This window comes from Phacochoerus africanus, chromosome 4, assembly GCF_016906955.1.
Source record: "Phacochoerus africanus isolate WHEZ1 chromosome 4, ROS_Pafr_v1, whole genome shotgun sequence".
NCBI lineage: Eukaryota > Metazoa > Chordata > Mammalia > Artiodactyla > Suidae > Phacochoerus > Phacochoerus africanus.
In genome coordinates, this window is record NC_062547.1 from 140,154,621 (window position 1) to 140,172,979 (window position 18,359).

Genomic DNA, 18,359 nt, shown 5'->3' on the forward strand with positions numbered 1-18,359 from the left:
GATTAAAGACCTAGCTATAAGACCAGATACTATAAAACTCTTAGAGGAAAACAGGCCAAACACTCTCTGACATAAACAACAGCAACATCTTCTCAGATCCACCTTTTTGCCTTTTCTAGGGCTGCTTCCCATGGCATTATGGAGGTTCCTAGGCTAGGGGTCTAATCGGAGCCACAGCCACTGGCCTACACCACAGCTCACAGCAACGCTGAATTCCCTAACCCACTGAGCAAGGCCAGGGATCGAACCCGCAACCTCATGGTTCCTAGTCGGATTTGTTAACCTCTGCACCATGACAGGGAACTCCTCAGATGCACCTCTTAGAGTAATGACAGTAAAAACAAAATTAAACAAATGGGACCTAATCAAACTTAAAAGTTTCTGCATAGCAAAGGAAACCCTAAACAAAACAAAAAGACAACCCACAGAATGGGGGAAAATCTTTGCAAATGAATCAACTGACAAGTGATTAATCTCCAAAATTTATACAACCATAAATTTTATAAATTTCCATACCAAAAAAACAAACAACCCCATCAAAAAAAGGGCAGAAGATCTAAACAGACATTTCTCCAAAAAAGACATACAGATGGCCGAGAAACACATGAAAAGATGGTCAACATCACTCATGATTAGAGAAATGCAAATCAAAACCACTATGAGGTACCACCTCACACCAACCAGAAGGGCCATCATCCAAAAGTCTACAAACAATAAGTGCTGGAGAGGGTGTGGAGAAAAAGGAACCCTAGTACACTGTTGGTGGGATTGTAAATTGGTGCAACCCCTGTGGAAAACAGGATGGAGAGTCCTCAGAAAATGAAAAATAGAACTACCATTTGATCCAGCAATCCCACTCCTGGGCATCTATCCAGAGAAAACCACGACTCACAAAGACGCGTGTACTCAAGTGTTCATTGCACCACTATTTTCAATAGCCAAGACATGGAAACAACCAAAATGTCCATTGAAAAAGGAGTAGATCAAGAAGATGTGGTACATATACACACAATGGAATATTACTCAGCCATTAAAATGAACGAAATGCTGGCATTTTTAGCAACATGGATGGACCCAGAAATTATCATGCTAAGTGTAGTCAGCCATACAATGAGACACCAACATCAAATGCTTTAACTGACATGTGAATCTCATGTGGAATCTGAAAAAAGGACAGACTGAACTTCTTTGCAGAACAGATGCTGACTCACAGACCTCGAAAAACTTATGGTCTCAAGAGGAGAGTTTGGGGGATGGGGGAATGTGCTTGGGTTGTGGGATGGAAATCCTGTGAAATTAGACTGTGATGATCATTATACAACTACAGATGTGATAAATTCATTGAGTAATAAAAATAAAATAAAATTAAATTAAATTAAAATTATTCAATTCTGGAATTTCCGTTGTGGTTCAGAGGGTTAAGAATCCAGCTAGTATCCATGAGGATGCGGGTTTGATCCCTGGCCTTGTTCAGTGGATTAAAAGATCCAGCACTGCCATGAGCTGCAGTCACAGATTCAGCTTGGATCTGGTGGTGCTGTGGCTATGGTGCAGGCCGGCAACTGCAGCTCCGATTCAACGCCAGCCTTGGAACTTCCATATGCCTCGGGTACGACCCTAAAAAGACCAAAAAAAAAAAAAATCTATTCTATTTGATAATCTTTGACAACACTTTTGTTTGTTTTTTTGTCTTGTCTTTTGAGGGCCACACCCAAGGCATATGGAGGTTCCCAGGCTAGGGGTCCAATTGGAGCTGTAGCCGCTGGCCTACACCACAGCCACAGCAATGCCAGATTCCAGCCGTGTCTGCAACCTACACCACAGCTGATGGCAAAGCCAGATCTTTCACCCACTGAGCGACGTCAGGGATAGAACCTGCATCCTCATGGATACTAGTCAGATTCGGTTCCACTGAGCCCCAAGGGGAACTTCAACAACACTCTTTTAATATTCATTTTCAGGAGTTCCCGTCGTGGCGCAGTGGTTAACGAATCCGACAAGGAACCATGAGGTTGCGGGTTCGGTCCCTGCCCTTGCTCAGTGGGTTAACGATCCGGCGTTGCCGTGAGCTGTGGTGTAGGTTGCAGACGCGGCTCGGATCCCGCGTTGCTGTGGCTCTGGCGTAGGCCAGTGGCTACAGCTCCGATTCAACCCCTAGCCTGGGAACCTCCATATGCTGCGGGAGCAGCCCAAGAAATAGCAACAACAACAACAACAACAATAACAACAAAAAGACAAAAAAAAAATTCATTTTCAAAACTACCAACTGCAAACCAAGTATAAGGCTTAAAATAATAAATGTTTGTAAATAACTGAAAAAATATCAATAGTCTAAAAATCCATCAAGATATAGCACAAGGAACTATATCCAATCACTTGTGATGGAAAATGATAGAATATGAGAAAAAGAATGTATATATATTATGACTGGGTCATTTTGCTGTGCAGCAGAAATAGAACATTTTGTAAATCAACTATAATAAAAACATTAAAAACATTTTAAAAACCCATCAAGAAAAGACCAAGTAAATAAACTGTGGTTCATCTGCATAGAGGAGTATTACACAGAAATTAGGAAGAATGAGAGATTCAGATGTAATGATCTGGAATGCTACCTGAGGGAACTTTATGAAGGGAGTCAAGGGAGGGAAGACTGTCCTACTTCATAGGGGAAAAAATGTTTGTAAATGCATAGAAAAATCCTGGAAGATCAGAAGTGTTAAGTGGTTGCCTCTCTCTGGAGATTGGGACTTGAGGTGGGAGAGGAGAGACAGAAGAAAAAGAAATTTACTTCTCATTGTATAGCCCTTTGAAGTATGAAAAAACTTTTGTAAAATTATCACATAGAGCTTTTATACTTAGAAGAATAAGCCTAAATTGAATGCTACTAAGTATCTAAATTGGCTAACACATTTACATAAACATTTAAAAAGGTAAAATCAAAGGCAATCTAAAATAACAATTTAGGGATATAGCTGTATGAGTAAGAAGAACTTCCAAATACACCTTCTACTTAAGATTAAGCGACTATTTAATTTTATTTTAGTTAAAAGCTAAGGAGGGAAAGCCTAATTCAGTACAAAGAAAAAAACTTGATCATTCTGCTCAGAAGTTACCTGAACAATGGTGAATCCAGATCTGAGAATAATATCTTGTATCTCTTCCTCTTTGTCAACAATATCTGGTTTGATAATGGCCAGAGTTTTTTCTACATAGATCTGAGGTGGGGGCACGGATAGCTCCATTCAGGCTTTTCAGGCTACAATTTAAGAGATTCTTGACAGGTATCAACTGCAATGACATGCACCCCCATCCCACATTTAATATAATTATGACTAGTATTATCAGGAGCTTCATTTATTAATCTATAAAGTTGAAAACTTACCTTTTTCTACAAGTAGTTTCAATAATACGATTTCTACTCTGCGTCTAAATTCTGCCGTGGGTTTTCCTAAACGCTTTCATCAAGGCGAGAGGGCAAGCGGTAATTCAAAAGCCTGGGACTCGGAGACCCAAGAGGAGGCTAGGTCGACAACACTCCGCACCACTCTGCAGACCGCCCCCCAGGGATGACTACACACGTAATCAGGCCCGATTGCAAAGCAGAATCCCTAGGTGCCCTGAGCCCCGCGGACTGCACCCGCAAATTCCTTTCAAATCCGACCCACCGTGCTCATTAAGGCACTCACCTTTGCCCGGACTCTTCTAGCGTCACCAGAGCTTGTTGCTAGGAGACCGGAAACCCAGTTACGGGATGGTGGCTGCAGAGGGCCAATCCCAGCAGAACACGTCACAGCCTCTGACCAGTTCCTTTCCGTCAAGAAAGGGAAGCAGCCACTGGCGTTTTGATTCCTCTAGCTAATTTTAAAGCAATAGACATTTTCTAACATTTTCCACCTATCTTATTTTATTTCATCCTCTTAGCCATTTGAAGGATGTTTCAATTACGTTTACTTTATAAATGATGAAACAAATCATTGACACGCTTCCTTCACCTTACCCCAGCCGCTTTTGGATAGCGTATGTAAGAAAACCCCTATCAAACACCTTCCCTATTTCACCAGATCGTGCTATCCCCTCTATTCTCAACTTCTATAATCATTAAAAAGCAATCTTTGGCTTGCGAATAACATTTATTTAAAGAGCAGTAATAAAAGGCTTAATCTATTTACCTCTAAATTAAGCCTTTAGAACAAAGATATGGGCAACATTTATGGCATAACCCCAAATCTCAGCTTTCCCTGTTTTCCTTATATTATGTACACAGGCACCTTTGACTCTTTGGTTGTGAGTTAATGCATTATGCTTATTAGAAAAGACAACAGTGAAGTGGTAAACTAGTACTGAGATCTTCTCTAGGTCCGAGTCTCAATCAGAGGTCCAAAAGGCAGAAAAGTTCAAGGTAGCAACTCCAAGTTAACAAAGTAGGTTTTCCATCATCCACAGAGTTGGTTGGTTCTCATTCCAGACTATTTAAGTCTCTTCTTTGGTCTAACCAAATACTCAGCACCTACAGGGTCAAGGGAGACAGCAAGCTATGAATCTTTATGGAAGTTTGAATATAATTTTATTTCTTTCTCTGCAGAGATCTGACTTTATTTTAAAGTAAGATGCTGCCCAGAAAAGAAACCCTCAAATGTCTTCTTCTGGCTATAATGTCTTACCTCCTACAGATGGGACAATGCAAACATATATTAACACCAATAGGTATAGCAACCAAAAAATGGACAGTGACTCCAGCCTCTGGTTTGCATGTTTATCCCTCTGACTCGAGGCTCTAGAAGCAGATGTTCCCATTACTTATCTATCCTCAACTCTCTTAAGAGCTCCTCAGTACTGCCTGCCCTCCCAGATTACTTTACTTCACTATTAACACTAGTCCTACAGAGGCTCAGAGTTTTCCAAATCAGCAGGTACAATGACAATCGCTTCTAAACATAAAATCTGGGAACACAAGGTCACTTCAATATCACCCTCATTCTCACAGACCTTCTAAAATCAGATTCCAAAGACTACACTTTCTTGTCTTACAGCTCTCTACCTATAGTACCTGAATCTGCTCCAAGACTTCCCGCTGCATCTCCACAGCCATATGGTACACATGGTGATCAGAGTCATTGTACATCACAGCATTGTGGAACATCAGCATCAGGTCCCGCTGGAACTGAGCCATGGTGCGAATCCGTCCCTTAGACAGATTCCTTTTCAGGCTAGTCAAGTCCATGGGTCTACAGGTGGTCAAGAAAAACCAGAGGAAATCAAACCTTCATGTGGAACGAGTGGTGACCTAACATGCTCTCTTGGAGAACAAATCTTAATGAAATCGGTTGTAAAGATAACAATCCCCATCAAATAGTAAAATAGCAATAGCAGCTACATATAACTGCTTACAATAAGCCAAATGCTACGCTAGGTACCTTATGGCAGGAACCATTATCACAACTGGCAATGAAGAAGCTGAGATCTAAAGACATTAGATACTTGGTCACAGTCACACAGGTTGGATTCCAATTCAGAAGCAACCTGACTCCAGAGCCCACAGGCCCAGCCACTACTCTGTGAGACTGGAGGTATCAAAGCTGTAAAGAGCTCCAGTGATCACTTTGTTGTATGGTGGCTAATGACTGATTATTTACAATGTGTAGTTATTGTAAATTAGGTAATCAACTTCTTTTACAGTACAATCAAAAGCTCAGAGTTTTTTCTTCTTTCACGGAGATGAAAAGAGTGAGAATCAAGTAAATGTTAAGATAAATAATAATATAATGGGATACAGAGAGTGGGTATATAAGAGGAGGCCGAGCAGTACAGAAAGAGGACTGAGCTGGGAGGTAAGACTCTGGGGTTTAGTTCTGGCTCTGCTATTCACGAACAAGTCATGACCACCTCTGACTCTTTGTCTCCTCACCTACAGAATTAAAAAGTCTGTCTCCAAAGGCGCTTTTCTAATCTTTTATTCACTATTAACACACTGGTTTATGACAGCATTTTAGATGAACTATGCTATAAAAATCCAAAATACTACAATCAATCAATGTTTGTAAAACCCATCTGGATTACCTAAATGCCTTAATGAATACAGTGTTCCTTTTAAAGTTTTGCTCCAAATAACAGTGTCAAAAACTACCGAATGCAGAGTTCTCGTTGTGGCACAGTGCAAACAAATGCAACCAGTAACCATAAGGTTGCAAGTTCAATCCCTGGCCTCACTCAGTGGGTTAAGGATTTGGCACTGCTGTGAGCTGTGGTGTAGGTCACAGACGCAGCTTGGATCTGGCATTGCTGTGGCTATGGTGTAGGCTGGCAGCTGCAGCTCTGATGAAACCCCTAGCCTGGGAATGTCCATATTGCCAAGGGTGTGGCCATTAAAGAAAGAAAGAAAGAAAGAAAGAAAGAAAGAAAGAAAGAAAGAAAGAAAGAAAGAAAGAAGAAAGAAAGAAAGAAAGAAAGACAGACTCACTCTACTAGATGGGAAATAAAGCATGAAAAGACAGATATAAAAGCAACCAACCTTTCTTGACCCCTTTTCCACTGACCTTTTCACCACATCTTTATATCCTGGGGCCTGCCTTTCTGACACAGGCTTCAGAAATGGACTGCTGAACCTGTTAAGGGACAAACTCAGAGAGGATGAAGAAACTCTGGAAAGTCACTCTGAATGAGATGAGTGGCTATGAATGCCAGGAGTGGCTTGGAGTCCTACCTGTGACTGGCAATCATCTTCCAGACTGGCAGGAGAGTCTTCTTAAATAGCAGGTGATCCTGAACAGGGTCACCATGGCCTAGATCAGACCTATAGGATAAAATAGGACAGAGAATAAACAGTAACTTCACAAATGGTACTCTGTTCCCCCTAGATGGGTAATGAGGTTTCCTCAACAAACAGTATTCCTAGTTAACATCCTGAAGGATATAACACCACAGGAATGAAAACATATTTAATGCTTCCATAAGGGACCTCAGACTCTCTCTATATTCTCTTATTGATTGTATTACCAAATGAAGTGGTTACATGCTTATAAAGTATACTACAAACTGGCCACTGCCTGGGTCTTTTAGAATCTTGCTAATTTGCTCTTCAGCCTCTGTGACTCTACGAAAGAACCAGTTTATTAAAGGAGTCTTTGTTCACTGATCTCTGCCAAGTTCCTGGCACATAGTAGCTGCTCAAATGAGAAGCTGATGAATAAATCTTGTCCTGTTTTTATGCAGAAATATGCCACCTTAAGAAGTATCTCTCCATATTTCCAGAGGAAAAAAATACTTGGTTTCACATCCCAAGGGATTCTCTTACACTTCATCTGAATACTATACAATTTAAATATTTTTCCTTTTCACTCTCTTCTGTATAGTAATCTTTAAAACACCAAGAAAAATTCATTTCTGCTCATGGCCCTTCCTTCTATGGGATAAACTGCCTAATTTATTTAGTGTTTCTTTCTTTTGGCCACACCCACAGCATATGTAAATTCCTGGGCCAGGGATTGAAGCTATGCCACCACAGAGATAAGACAGGGTCCTGAACCAACTGCACCACATTGCAACTCCTAGTATTTTTTTTTTTTTTTTAAGGGCCGTACACACGGCATATGGAAGTACCCAGGCTAGGGGTTGAATAGTTGAATAGGAGTTGCAGCTGCTGGCCACAGCCACAGCAACACCAGATCTGAGCCTTGTCTGCAATCTACACGGCAGCTCACAGCAACACCAGATACATAAACCACTGAGCAAGGCCAGGGATTGAACCCGAGTGCTCTTATTAGTTGGGTTTGTTACTGCCAAGCCACAATGGGAACATCCTAGTATTTCTTAAGAGATGAAACTGTGAAATTGTTCAATTTTTTATTTCATTATATAATTTTTCCAGTTGGCAAGTTTTCTATTTAGTCCAAAGTCAAACATCACGTTACGCTTCCTGCTTTTTACACTGCAATGTTCTCTCTAAATTGGTTCTTTTCACACCTAAGATTTCACATCCTCATTCTGCTTTATGACCCATATTGTGTGCATCCATTTGTGCACAACTCATAACTTATTTTATCTGTATACAATTTTAGCAACTCCAGAGAGTTCCCGTCGTGGCACAGTGGTTAATGAACCCGACAAGGAACCATGAGATTGCAAGTTCAATTCCTGGCCTCACTCAGTGGGTTAAGGATCCGGTGTTGCCATGACCTGTGGTGTAGGTCGAAGATGCGGCTCGGATCCTGCGTTGCTGTGGCTCTGGTGTAGGCTGGCGGCTACAGCTCCAATTCGACCCCTGGCCTGGGAACCTCCATATGCCGCGGGAACAGTCCTAGAAAAGGCAAAAAGACAAAAAAAAAAGAAGCTGAAATGTCATGAGATAAAACATCCCAGATTAGAGATTTCCTGTTTTGGGGATAGTCTTCATATGTCATCTGTTCATACTTACAAAGGAAGTTATAGAAAAGCAAAGTAAGCACTTCTTCAACAGCTGGGTTTTAAGCTGTATTCTACTAGTGTAACAAAAATTTGAAATCTGCTATTCACAAAAATATATATGCATGGTTCAGTTGTACACCTTAAACAGAAGAAGGCTAAATTAATTATTAGTTTGTTTTCCCACAGACGATGTGAGAGGATCTGTGATATAGTAAAGAAAAAAAAACAAACAAACCAGTTCATACGATCTTCTCTCAATACACAGACATAAGAGCAGGCCCAGAAAAGGATTTATTTGTTACCACAGCAAAAACGACTTTTTTTTTTGTCTTGTTAGGGCCATACCCGTGGCATATGGAGGTTCCAGGCCAGGGGTTGAGTTGGAGCTATAGCTGCTGGCCACAGCCACAGCAACATGGGATCCAAGCCTCATCTGCGACCTACACCACAGCTCACGGCAGTGCCAGATCCTTAACCCACTGAGTGAGGCCAGGGATCAAATCCGTGTCCTCATGGATACTAGCTGGGTTTGTTAACTTCTGAGCCATGACGGTAACTCCTGACTTTGTTTTTCTGATTTAAAAAGAAATTCACCTTACTGAAAAAAACTAAAATGTGCCTTTGGCCTCATAATTAGTATTTTTTTAAAAAGACAACTATATAAACAACTTCTGAAAAAGAAACAAGGGAGATAATAACTTTAAAATAATTTTAAATTTCAAGTTAATAGATATTTTAGTTTATTTATTTATTTTTTTTTGTCTTTTTGCTATTTCTTGGGCCGCTCCCTCGGCATATGGAGGTTCCCAGGCCAGGGGTTGAATCGGAGCTGTAGCCACCGGCCTACACCAGAGCCCCAGCAACACAGGATCCGAGCCGTGTCTGCAACCTACACCATAGCTCACGGCAACGCCATAGCTCACAGCAACGCCAGATCGTTAACCCACTGAGCAAGGGCAGGAACCGAACCTGCAACCTCATGGTTCCTAGTCAGATTCGTTAACCACTGCGCCACGACGGGAACTCTGATATTTTAGTATTTTAAAGAGTATAGTTTGGGAGTTCCCACCATGGCAGAGCAGGTTAAGGATCCGGTGTTGCCACAGCTGTGGAGCCGGTTGCAGCTGTGGCTTGGATTATATTCCTGGCCTGGGAAATTCCATATGCTGTAGACACAGCAGAAAAAGAAAAAAAAAAAAAAGTATAGATTGTATGATATTAGACATGAGTGATAACTTGACTCAGCAATATTTCCTAAATAAACACAGCAGACAGAAGGCTTACTTATGAAAGAGACTCTATTTCTTTATTTTTACATCTACACATGTGACACATGGAAGTTTTCCATCTAGGAGTCGAACGAGCTGTAGCTGCTGGCCTACACCATAGCCACAACAATGCAGCAACTCTGAAAGAGATTCTTTTTGATTTTTCACTTATTTTTTAAAAATCTAGGGGGAGCTCCTGTCATGGCTCAGTGGAAACAAATCTGACTAGCATCCATGAGGATGCAGGTTTGATCCCTGGCCCTGCTCAGTGGGTTAAGGATCAGCATTGCTGTGGCTGTGGTGTAGGCTGTCCGCTGCGGCTCCGATTCAACCCCTAGTCTGGGAACTTCCACATGCCTCAGGTGCGGCCCTAAAGACAAATTAAAAAAAAAAACAATTTGGGGAGTTCCCGTCGTGGTACAGTGGTTAACAAATCTGACTAGGAATCATGAGGTTGTGGGTTCGGTCCCTGCCCTTGCTCAGTGGGTTGACGATCCGGCGTTGCCGTGAGCTGTGGTGTAGGTTGCAGACGCGGCTCAGATCCTGTGTTGCTGTGGCTCTGGCGTAGGCCAAAGGCTACAGCTACGAATTGACCCCTAGCTTGGGAACCTCCATATGCCTCAGGAGCGGCCCAAGAAATAGCAAAAAGTCAAAAACAAACAAACAAAACCAATTTGGTCTTAAAAAAAATTGGGGGGAGTTCCCGTTGTGGCGCAGTGGAAATGAATCTGACTAGGAACCATGAGGTTTCGGGTTCAATCACTGGTCTTGCTCAGTGGGTTGAGGATCAGGTGTTTGTTGTGGTGAGCAGTGGTGTAGGTCAAAGACACAGCTCGGATCCTGCCTTGCTGTGGCTCTGGTGTAGGCCGGCAGCTGTATCTCCAATTGGACCCCTAGCCTGGAAACCTCCATATGCCTCGGGTGCAGCCGTAAAATGCAAAAAAAGAAATTCTGGCCTTGCCCACAGCATGTGGAAGTTCCCAGGCCTGAGACTGAATTCTCACTACAGCAGTGACAGTGGTGGATCTTTAACGTACTGAACCACCAGGGGACTCCTGAAAGAGGGTTTTTGTTTTTGTTTTGTTTTTTAATAGCCATATAAAAGTTCCTGGGCCAGGGATCTAATCTGAACAGCTGTGACCTACTGCTCTGTGACTTATACCACAGTCGCAGCAATGTCAGATCCTTAACCCACTGTGCCACAGTAGGAACTCCCTGAAAGAGATTCTTAATGTTGATGAAACAGCCTTGTTTTATGAGATGAAAGCATGTAGACCTTCTATTTATACAATAAAACTACATTTAATTCTATTTTTAGTGTTTTCCAACTCTAATTCTTTTTCTCAATTTACAAAAGTATTCCATGTTCATGGCAACAAATTCAGATAGGCATAAAGAGAAGTAAAAGCATGAAATCTGACAACCTTGGATAAAAATCTGTACTTACAGGAGTTCCCGTCGTGGCGCAGTGGTTAACGAATCCGACTAGGAACCATGAGGTTGAGGGTTCGGTCCCTGCCCTTGCTCAGTGGGTTAATGATCCGGCGTTGCCGTGAGCTGTGGTGTAGGTTGCAGACGCGGCTTGGATCCCGAGTTGCTGTGGCTCTGGCGTAGGCCGGTGGCTACAGCTCCGATTCAACCCCTAGCCTGGGAACCTCCATATGCCTCAGGAGCAGCCCAAGAAATAGCAACAACAACAACAACAACAACAACAACAAAAATCTGTACTTACAGCTTTGAGGAGGTGGCATGGCTGAAAAGCATATCCACCAGAGGAGTCTCCTGGATGCTGAAGCCATCATCACAGTCACCTAAAGAATGCTGGTCTTCCATCTCTGACACATACCCTTCACCCTGATCCTCCTCTTTGGATTCTTGCTGAACATCTCCCTGGGAATGCCGGGAAACAAGTAAAGTTTAGAAAGAGATTTCCTATCTTCATTTTTCTTGCATGGCATAAATGAAGGCTGAGTTCATTTAAGAAGAGGCCAACTATATACAATTACAGAATAAGGGAAAGGTGACTTAACTATACCAAAGGCAATGAATTCTTAGAGAACTTTGTATCCCCACCCTCACCTCAAAATCGAAAAAGCAATACACTCAGTTATAGACCAATGCCACTTTCTTTTAAAAGTGTCATTATCGGGAGTTCCCTTGTGGTGCAGCAGGTTAAGGATCTGGTGTTGTCACTGTAGCAGCTAGGGTCACTGCTGTGGTTGACATAGGTTTGATCCCTGACCTGTGAACCTTTACTCTTTAAATTAATTTTTTTTTTTTTTTTTTGCTTTTTAGGGCCACACCTGCACCATATGGAAGTTCCCAGGCAAGGAGTTGAATCAGAGCTACAGCTGCTGGCCTATGCCACAGCCACAGCAACGCAAGATTCAAGCCACATCTGCAACCTACCCCACAGCTCACAGCAACACCGGATCCCTGACCTACTAAGCAAGGCCAGGGATTGAACCTGCATCCTCATGGATACTAGCTGGATTCATTTCCACTGCACCACAACAGGAACTCCCTGAGAACTTCTACACGCTGCAGGCACAGCCAAAAAAAAACCCCACAAAAAAATTCTTGTCATTATTACTTGTGGCTCCTAGTCTAGCTGTTCAGATAATATTAATGATAATGACATTCTAAATTTTACTGATTGCTTACTATGAGCCAGGCATTATGTTAAGTGCTTTACATGAATTATCTCATTTAAACCTCACAGCATACCAATATGGTAGAGCACAGAGAAAACTGAGATTCTAAAATGTTCACTAACATGCCTAAGCGTACACAGATAATTGGTGCTAAAACAAGGATTTAGACCCAGGTGGCTGAACTCTCTGGAGGCAGCCTCTGTGCTCTAACCACCTTGTTCTGCCTTTCTGTGAAGAGGACCAATCAGACAACTGGTTTAAGTTATTCACTTACCTCTTCACTCTCTGTGGGGTGTTCCTGAAGTGCCCAACTATCTGAGGAGCCTGAAGCCACCTCTGGCCTTTCATTTTCTCCCAGTGATGACTTTTCTGCTACCAAAGGCTCTGCCTTGGCTGAAAGCTCCTTAGACTCTCTACAGGGCTCCCCTTCTCTTTCAGCAGCTTCAAACTCCCTCGCCTCTTGCTGTCTGGTGCCAGATGGAGGGCAGCAGCCTTCACGTGATTCTTTGCTGCTAATGCACAATGGTTCCATTAAATAAGCTACCTGCAATCATAGTTTATTGTTAGATGCATAACACCACCAATGGAAATGATCATCTACATATCAATAATGCCATATCATTATATTGCCACCGTGACTAAGTCTGCGATGATAAATCAGGTAACTGATTCATTCAGTCATTTAAAATTTATCAAATATCTTACATGCAGAGGCATGGAGCTAGCTAGTAGGCACCTAACCGGAAATGAGATAGATATGATTCTTGCCTCAAAAAGCCTATGTTCCAGAGTTCCTGTTGAGGCTCAGCAGAAATGAACCTGTCTAGTATCCATCAGGATGTGGGTTCAAAGCATGGCCCCACTCTGTGGGTTAAGGATCAGGTGTTGCCATGAGCTGTGGTATAGATGGCAGACACAGCTCAGATCTGGTGTTGCTGTGGCTGTGAAGTAGGCCAGCAGCTGCAGCTCTGATTCAACCCCTAGCCCAGGAACTTCCATTTGCCACACCTGCAGCAGAAAAAGGGGGGGGGGGAGTTTATGTTCCAATTTCTTCATCTCAAGTGTCAACTGTAATCAATTGGTAGTAATTATCTAAAAAACTCCTAAAAATTTTGTCTGCCTCAGACAATGCAGATAGAATTAGCAAAACTGGCAATATTTGAACTGGATTCTTGCTGATTTTTTTTTTTTTTTTTGGCTATACCCACTGCATGCACAAGTTCCCGGGACAGGGATTGAACCTGTGCCATAGCAGTGACCCAAGCCACTGCAGTGACAACATCAGATATTTAACCCACTGATCCACATGGGAGCTCTGGACTCTTACAGATCTTGACCTAGGTTCTTGTGAATGTGTATAATTGCCACATAAATATAAACTCTGTCCAATCTGTTTATTTCTGGTTCTTAGCCCTTAACCAGGGAAATAAAGACAATGCAAAATACTTCCTGGAAGTGTTTTCGGTTTTTTTTTTTTTTTTGGTAGTTTTAGGGCTGCACCTGTGGCATATGGAAGTTTCCAGGCTAGGGATCAAATTTGAGCTGCAGCTGCTGGCCTATGCCCTAGCCACAGCAATGCCAAATCCAAGCTCTATCTGTGGTCTACACCACAGCTTTCAGCAACACGGGATACTTAACCCACTGAGAGAGGCCAGGGATCAAACCTGTATCCTCGGAGACACTATGTCGAGTTCTTAATACACTGAGCCACAGTGGGAACTCCTGGAAGACTTAACATTATAAGTTTCAAGGGGAGTTTGGCAAATGTCAATTCCTACGACTCTGAAAGAAGGAATTATAAGGATACTCCTAAGATAGTCCTACATATAGAAATTCCAGGAGTTCCCCGGTGGCTCAGTGGGTTAAAGATCTAGCATTGTCACTGGTGTGGCTCGGGAAGTTCTCTGGCCTAGGAACTTGCACATGCCACAGGTGCAGCCAACAAAACAAAACAAAATAACAACAAAAAGAAACTCCTTCAGATTAAAGAAAACTAAAGAGACATGACACTGGAATGGAATGTTTGAACTGGAACTTTCTTGTACTACAAAGAATAAGACTGGGGAGTTCCCACCATGGTGCAGCAGAAAGGAATCCGATGGAGTTCCCGTCGTGGTGCAGTGGTTAACGAATCCGACTAGGAACCATGAGGTTGCGGGTTCGGTCCCTGCCCTTGCTCAGTGGGTTAACGATCCGGCGTTGCTGTGAGCTGTGGTGTAGGTTGCAGACGCGGCTCGGATCCCGCGTTGCTGTGGCTCTGGCGTAGGCCGGTGGCTACAGCTCCGATTGGACCCCTAGCCTGGGAACCTCCATATGCCTCAGGAGCGGCCCAAGAAATAGCAAAAAGACAAAAAAAAAAAAAAAAAAAGAAAGGAATCCGACTAAGAACCATGAGGTTGCAGGGTTGATCCCTGGCCTTGCTCAGTGGGTTAAGGATCCGGTGTTGCTCGTTGCCGTGAGCTGTGGTGTATGTCGCAGATGTGACTCGGATCCCGAGTTGCTGTGGTACAGGCCAGCGGCAACAGCTCCGATTTAGACCCCTAGTCTGGGAAGCTCCATATGCCGCAGGTGTGGCCCTAAAAGGACAAGAGACAAAAAAATAAATAAATAAATAAATAAGATTGGGACAACAGATAAAATTTCAATAGATCTATCAACTAATAATATGGAATTATTGTTATTATTGTCTTTTTTGTCTTTTCTAGGGCGGCTCCCACAGCATATGGAGCTTCCCAGGCTAGGGGGTCCAATAGGAGCTGTAGCAGCCAGCCTACACCAGAGCCCAGCAACGCAGGATCCAAGCCATGTCTGCGACCTACACCACAGCTCACTGAAATGCCGGATCGTTAACCCACTGAGCAAGGCCAGGGATCAACCCTGCAACCTCACGGTTCCTAGTCGGATTCGTTAACCACTGAGCCATGATGGGAACTCCTGGAAATATTATTAATCTCCTGATTTTAATAATAAAATTCTGATTGAGAGAATGTTCTTTTTCGTTGTTGTTGTTTTGGTTTTGGTTTTTTGTTTTGCAGTTTCCTGGGCCACTCCCGTGGTATATGGAGGTTCCCAGGCTAAGGGTCAAATTGGAGCTGTAGCCACCAGCCTACGCCAGAGCCACAGCAACAAGGGATTCCAGCCGCATCTGCAACCTACACCACAGCTCATGGCAACACTGGATCCTTAACCCACTGAGCAAGGCCAGGGATCAAACCTGCAACCTCATGGCTCCTAGTCAGATTCGATAACCACTGAGCCACGACAGGAACTCCCGAGAATGTTATTTTTAAGAAACATATCCTGACATATGCTCAAAAAGTAATTTAGTATAGATAAAAGAGAGTGAGAGCACAGGTTACCATTTGGAATATCTCAGCAAATGATTTGAATTATTCTTAAATTTTCTGTTAATTTGAACTTGAAATATAAAATTAAAAGGAAACAAATTTCAAAAGAAAAAAAGAAAAATTCCACTACCTATGACTCAGGCTCCCAGTGACTGGGATCTTAAAACATTCAGCATGTTTTGTATTAGCACCAAGCACTGGGGACACAGCAATGAACACAGTTCCTGCCCGTGTGTACCTTATATTTTAGTAAACAATATTAAAAGTGGTAGAAATATTTATGGGTAAGCATTCTTTTAGGAAGTTAAGCCTCTTCCATCTTTGGAAATAATGGCTCCCCATTACCTCAGAGAGAAAGTGGAGGAGGTTCTGGCGGCTGACTTGCTCTGCCTCTTCCTGAGACTCCTCACTGCCTCCGTCCCCCACAAGCAGCTCACTAGGTTCTCTCCCTGGGCTGCTTTCCTCTAGTTCCTCAGCCCCTGGCTCCTCAGTTTCCCTCCAGCTGCCCACATCAAGATCCAGACTGGAATCCCATGAGCTGAAGAGGGACCTGCAGTCGTTGCTCAACTCAGAGTCATTGGGATAGTCTTGTTCAGAATCCAACCAAACCCATTCATGCCCCATCTGTAAACACACAGGAAAAAAAAAAAAAAAAAAAAAAAAGCATTAAATTCACTCAAATCAACATTACTAAGGTATTTTTATCTCCCAATTTCGAAAGAAAGAATAGGTATCAGAAACTTCTTTCTTTTTTTGTAGCCACCGGCCTACGCCAGAGCCACAGCAACTCGGGATCCGAGCTGCGTCTGCAACCTACACCACAGCTCATGGCAACGCCGGATCGTTAACCCACTGAGCAAGGGCAGGGACCGAACCCGCAACCTCATGGTTCCTAGTTGGATTCGTTAACCACTGCACCACGACGGGAACTCCCAGAAACTTCTACTCATCTTTAGGAAGAGTAAAAGCTAGCTGAAGGGAGATATCAGAAGACAGTGACCTGTCACTGATAATTCAAAGAAAGGTCCTACGTCAAACAGTGTAATAGAAATATTACCCAATTATTTATTTGTTCTTGGATTTCCTCATAATCCAAAAGGAGAGAAAAAACTGGAGCATAACTAGCTGAATTCCTCTATCCTAAATCATCCTTAAACTCAAGTGCAAGGCAATAAATTTGAAGGACAAGAGTATTTTCCTCAGCATGTAGACATTTTTAACCTATCAACCATTAAATCTTCAAAGCATAACTTGAAGATTACCTAGGCATCCTTCTGGTCTTACCTAACACTCACTTCTGAGAATAAGAACGGCAACATCAAGTTTTCAAAGTAGCTTTCCTTGCTTTCATTACACTGCATTCCTAGTTTTCTCATCCCTTTTGTCCTCTCTCTTTTACAACTTTCATTAAGTCCATCTTTCATGTTCTTAGCACGTCATCTGCTTCCTTATTCTTTTAAAAAATGTAGCTACTTTGAGGTTTCAACTTTGACCTTCAATAACATGGCTTCCTCATCTCTCCACTTTTACTTTTTATGTGCATTCTGGTCTCATCTCTCCATGTAACCAAAGCCAATTCCCTTCAGGTGCCCTATTATCTCTTTCAACAATTCTAAAACTAAAATCATTTTCTTTCTAAACATCCCCCAAGTCATTTGCTCTCCCTAAATTCCTTATGCCCATCAACATTATTTTCTTAATCCTGTCTTGATTCATTCTTTTTCCTATTCAGTAAACAAGTCCACTTCCCAATTTTCTCCCACAATTTTTCTTAACACCCATCTTTGGTCCCAAATTAATGACAGCTTCCTGGTCAGTTTCTCTCCTTTTTAATCTAACCTGCTCCGAGCAGTGTTCTTACTCAATGCTTTACAATAGCTACCACCTCTAAATATACATTTCTCAACCTGCCTCCGTCTTGTCCCCTTAGCCCAGTTAACTGTATTTCACTATTCCTTAATATGACCCCTATTCTAATTACATTTGTCTCCTTATTGCCCCACCTCAGATACCTGTACCTTAATTCAGCTTATTAATTACGTTCTCTACCAACCCAAAACCTATGTCCTTTAATAGGCCTCCTCCTCCACAAACTTCTCCAATTTTCAGGGCTCCACTGGTTATATTATGCAAGTTTGTACACTACTTTGGGAATACAGTGTAATTGTATTTATTCTTCTAACTCCTGGATTGACTGAATTCCTTTCACCTCATAAAGACTGCACCTTCTACTTCCTTAGCATCCTAACAAGCTTTACAGTAGTTTTACTTAATGCAAAAAGCTCCCAACTCATGATCATATATAAACATAAAGTTTCATATCTTTCTCATGAAGGCTCAAAATACTAGACAATATATTAATCTCCATCTTTTTATAATAAGCTCATAACTAGTTCATGATATAATTTTTACTTACTAACAGAAGCTGGAATAAACAGGTGATAAATTTAATACTGAGTTTAGCCTTCAAATAGCAATGTTATGAATTCTAAAATATACATGAATCCTACACAGAGAAACAGAAAGAAAATAATACACTATTCAAAAAATACCACCTGCAAAGACAGTAGTAAATCGGACAAATGTCAAGGATAAAGATGCCACCTATACTCACACTCTAATCTTCTCTAGGCAATGACATGAATAGAATTCTTAAAGCCTTAAGTTCTCCCAAACACTCAAGAAAA

General features: G+C 42.2%; 2 protein-coding genes across 2 annotated transcripts in view; both read right to left on the reverse strand.

Annotated features, from left to right (window-relative positions):
* The window catches only part of NME5 (NME/NM23 family member 5), a 34,017-nt gene extending 30,197 nt beyond the window's left edge, over nt 1–3,820 (reverse strand). The window contains exons 1-2 of the mRNA XM_047774498.1: nt 3,690–3,820; nt 3,117–3,259 (exon numbers count right to left, since the gene is read on the reverse strand). Of these exons, the coding sequence (XP_047630454.1) occupies nt 3,117–3,245 (129 nt within the window). The 5' untranslated portion in view covers nt 3,246–3,259; nt 3,690–3,820. The remainder of the gene's footprint in view (nt 1–3,116; nt 3,260–3,689) is intronic.
* A 169-nt stretch (nt 3,821–3,989) lies between these two features.
* On the reverse strand, nt 3,990–16,296 carry LOC125124728 (bromodomain-containing protein 8-like). Its single transcript, XM_047774743.1, has 7 exons — nt 16,018–16,296; nt 12,600–12,869; nt 11,404–11,561; nt 6,704–6,793; nt 6,537–6,605; nt 5,051–5,228; nt 3,990–4,510 (listed from the first exon to the last, which is right to left on the reverse strand). The coding sequence occupies exons 1-7, from the start codon at nt 16,294–16,296 to the stop codon at nt 4,460–4,462; spliced, it is 1,095 nt and encodes a 364-aa protein (XP_047630699.1). The 3' UTR covers nt 3,990–4,459.
* Nucleotides 16,297–18,359: the final 2,063 nt, after the last annotated feature.

Excerpts from the sequence above, each read along its gene's own strand:
- LOC125124728 (XM_047774743.1), bottom strand. The coding sequence starts at position 16,296 with ATGGGGCATGAATGGGTTTGGTTGGATTCTGAACAAGACTATCCCAAT. Across the intron at positions 11,562-12,599 it reads ACCCCACAGAGAGTGAAGAG|GGAGATGTTCAGCAAGAATC; the intron begins GTAAGTGAATAA and ends CGGCATTCCCAG. Across the intron at positions 4,511-5,050 it reads AAGTCTTGGAGCAGATTCAG|GTGCTGAGTATTTGGTTAGA; the intron begins GTACTATAGGTA and ends TTGACCCTGTAG.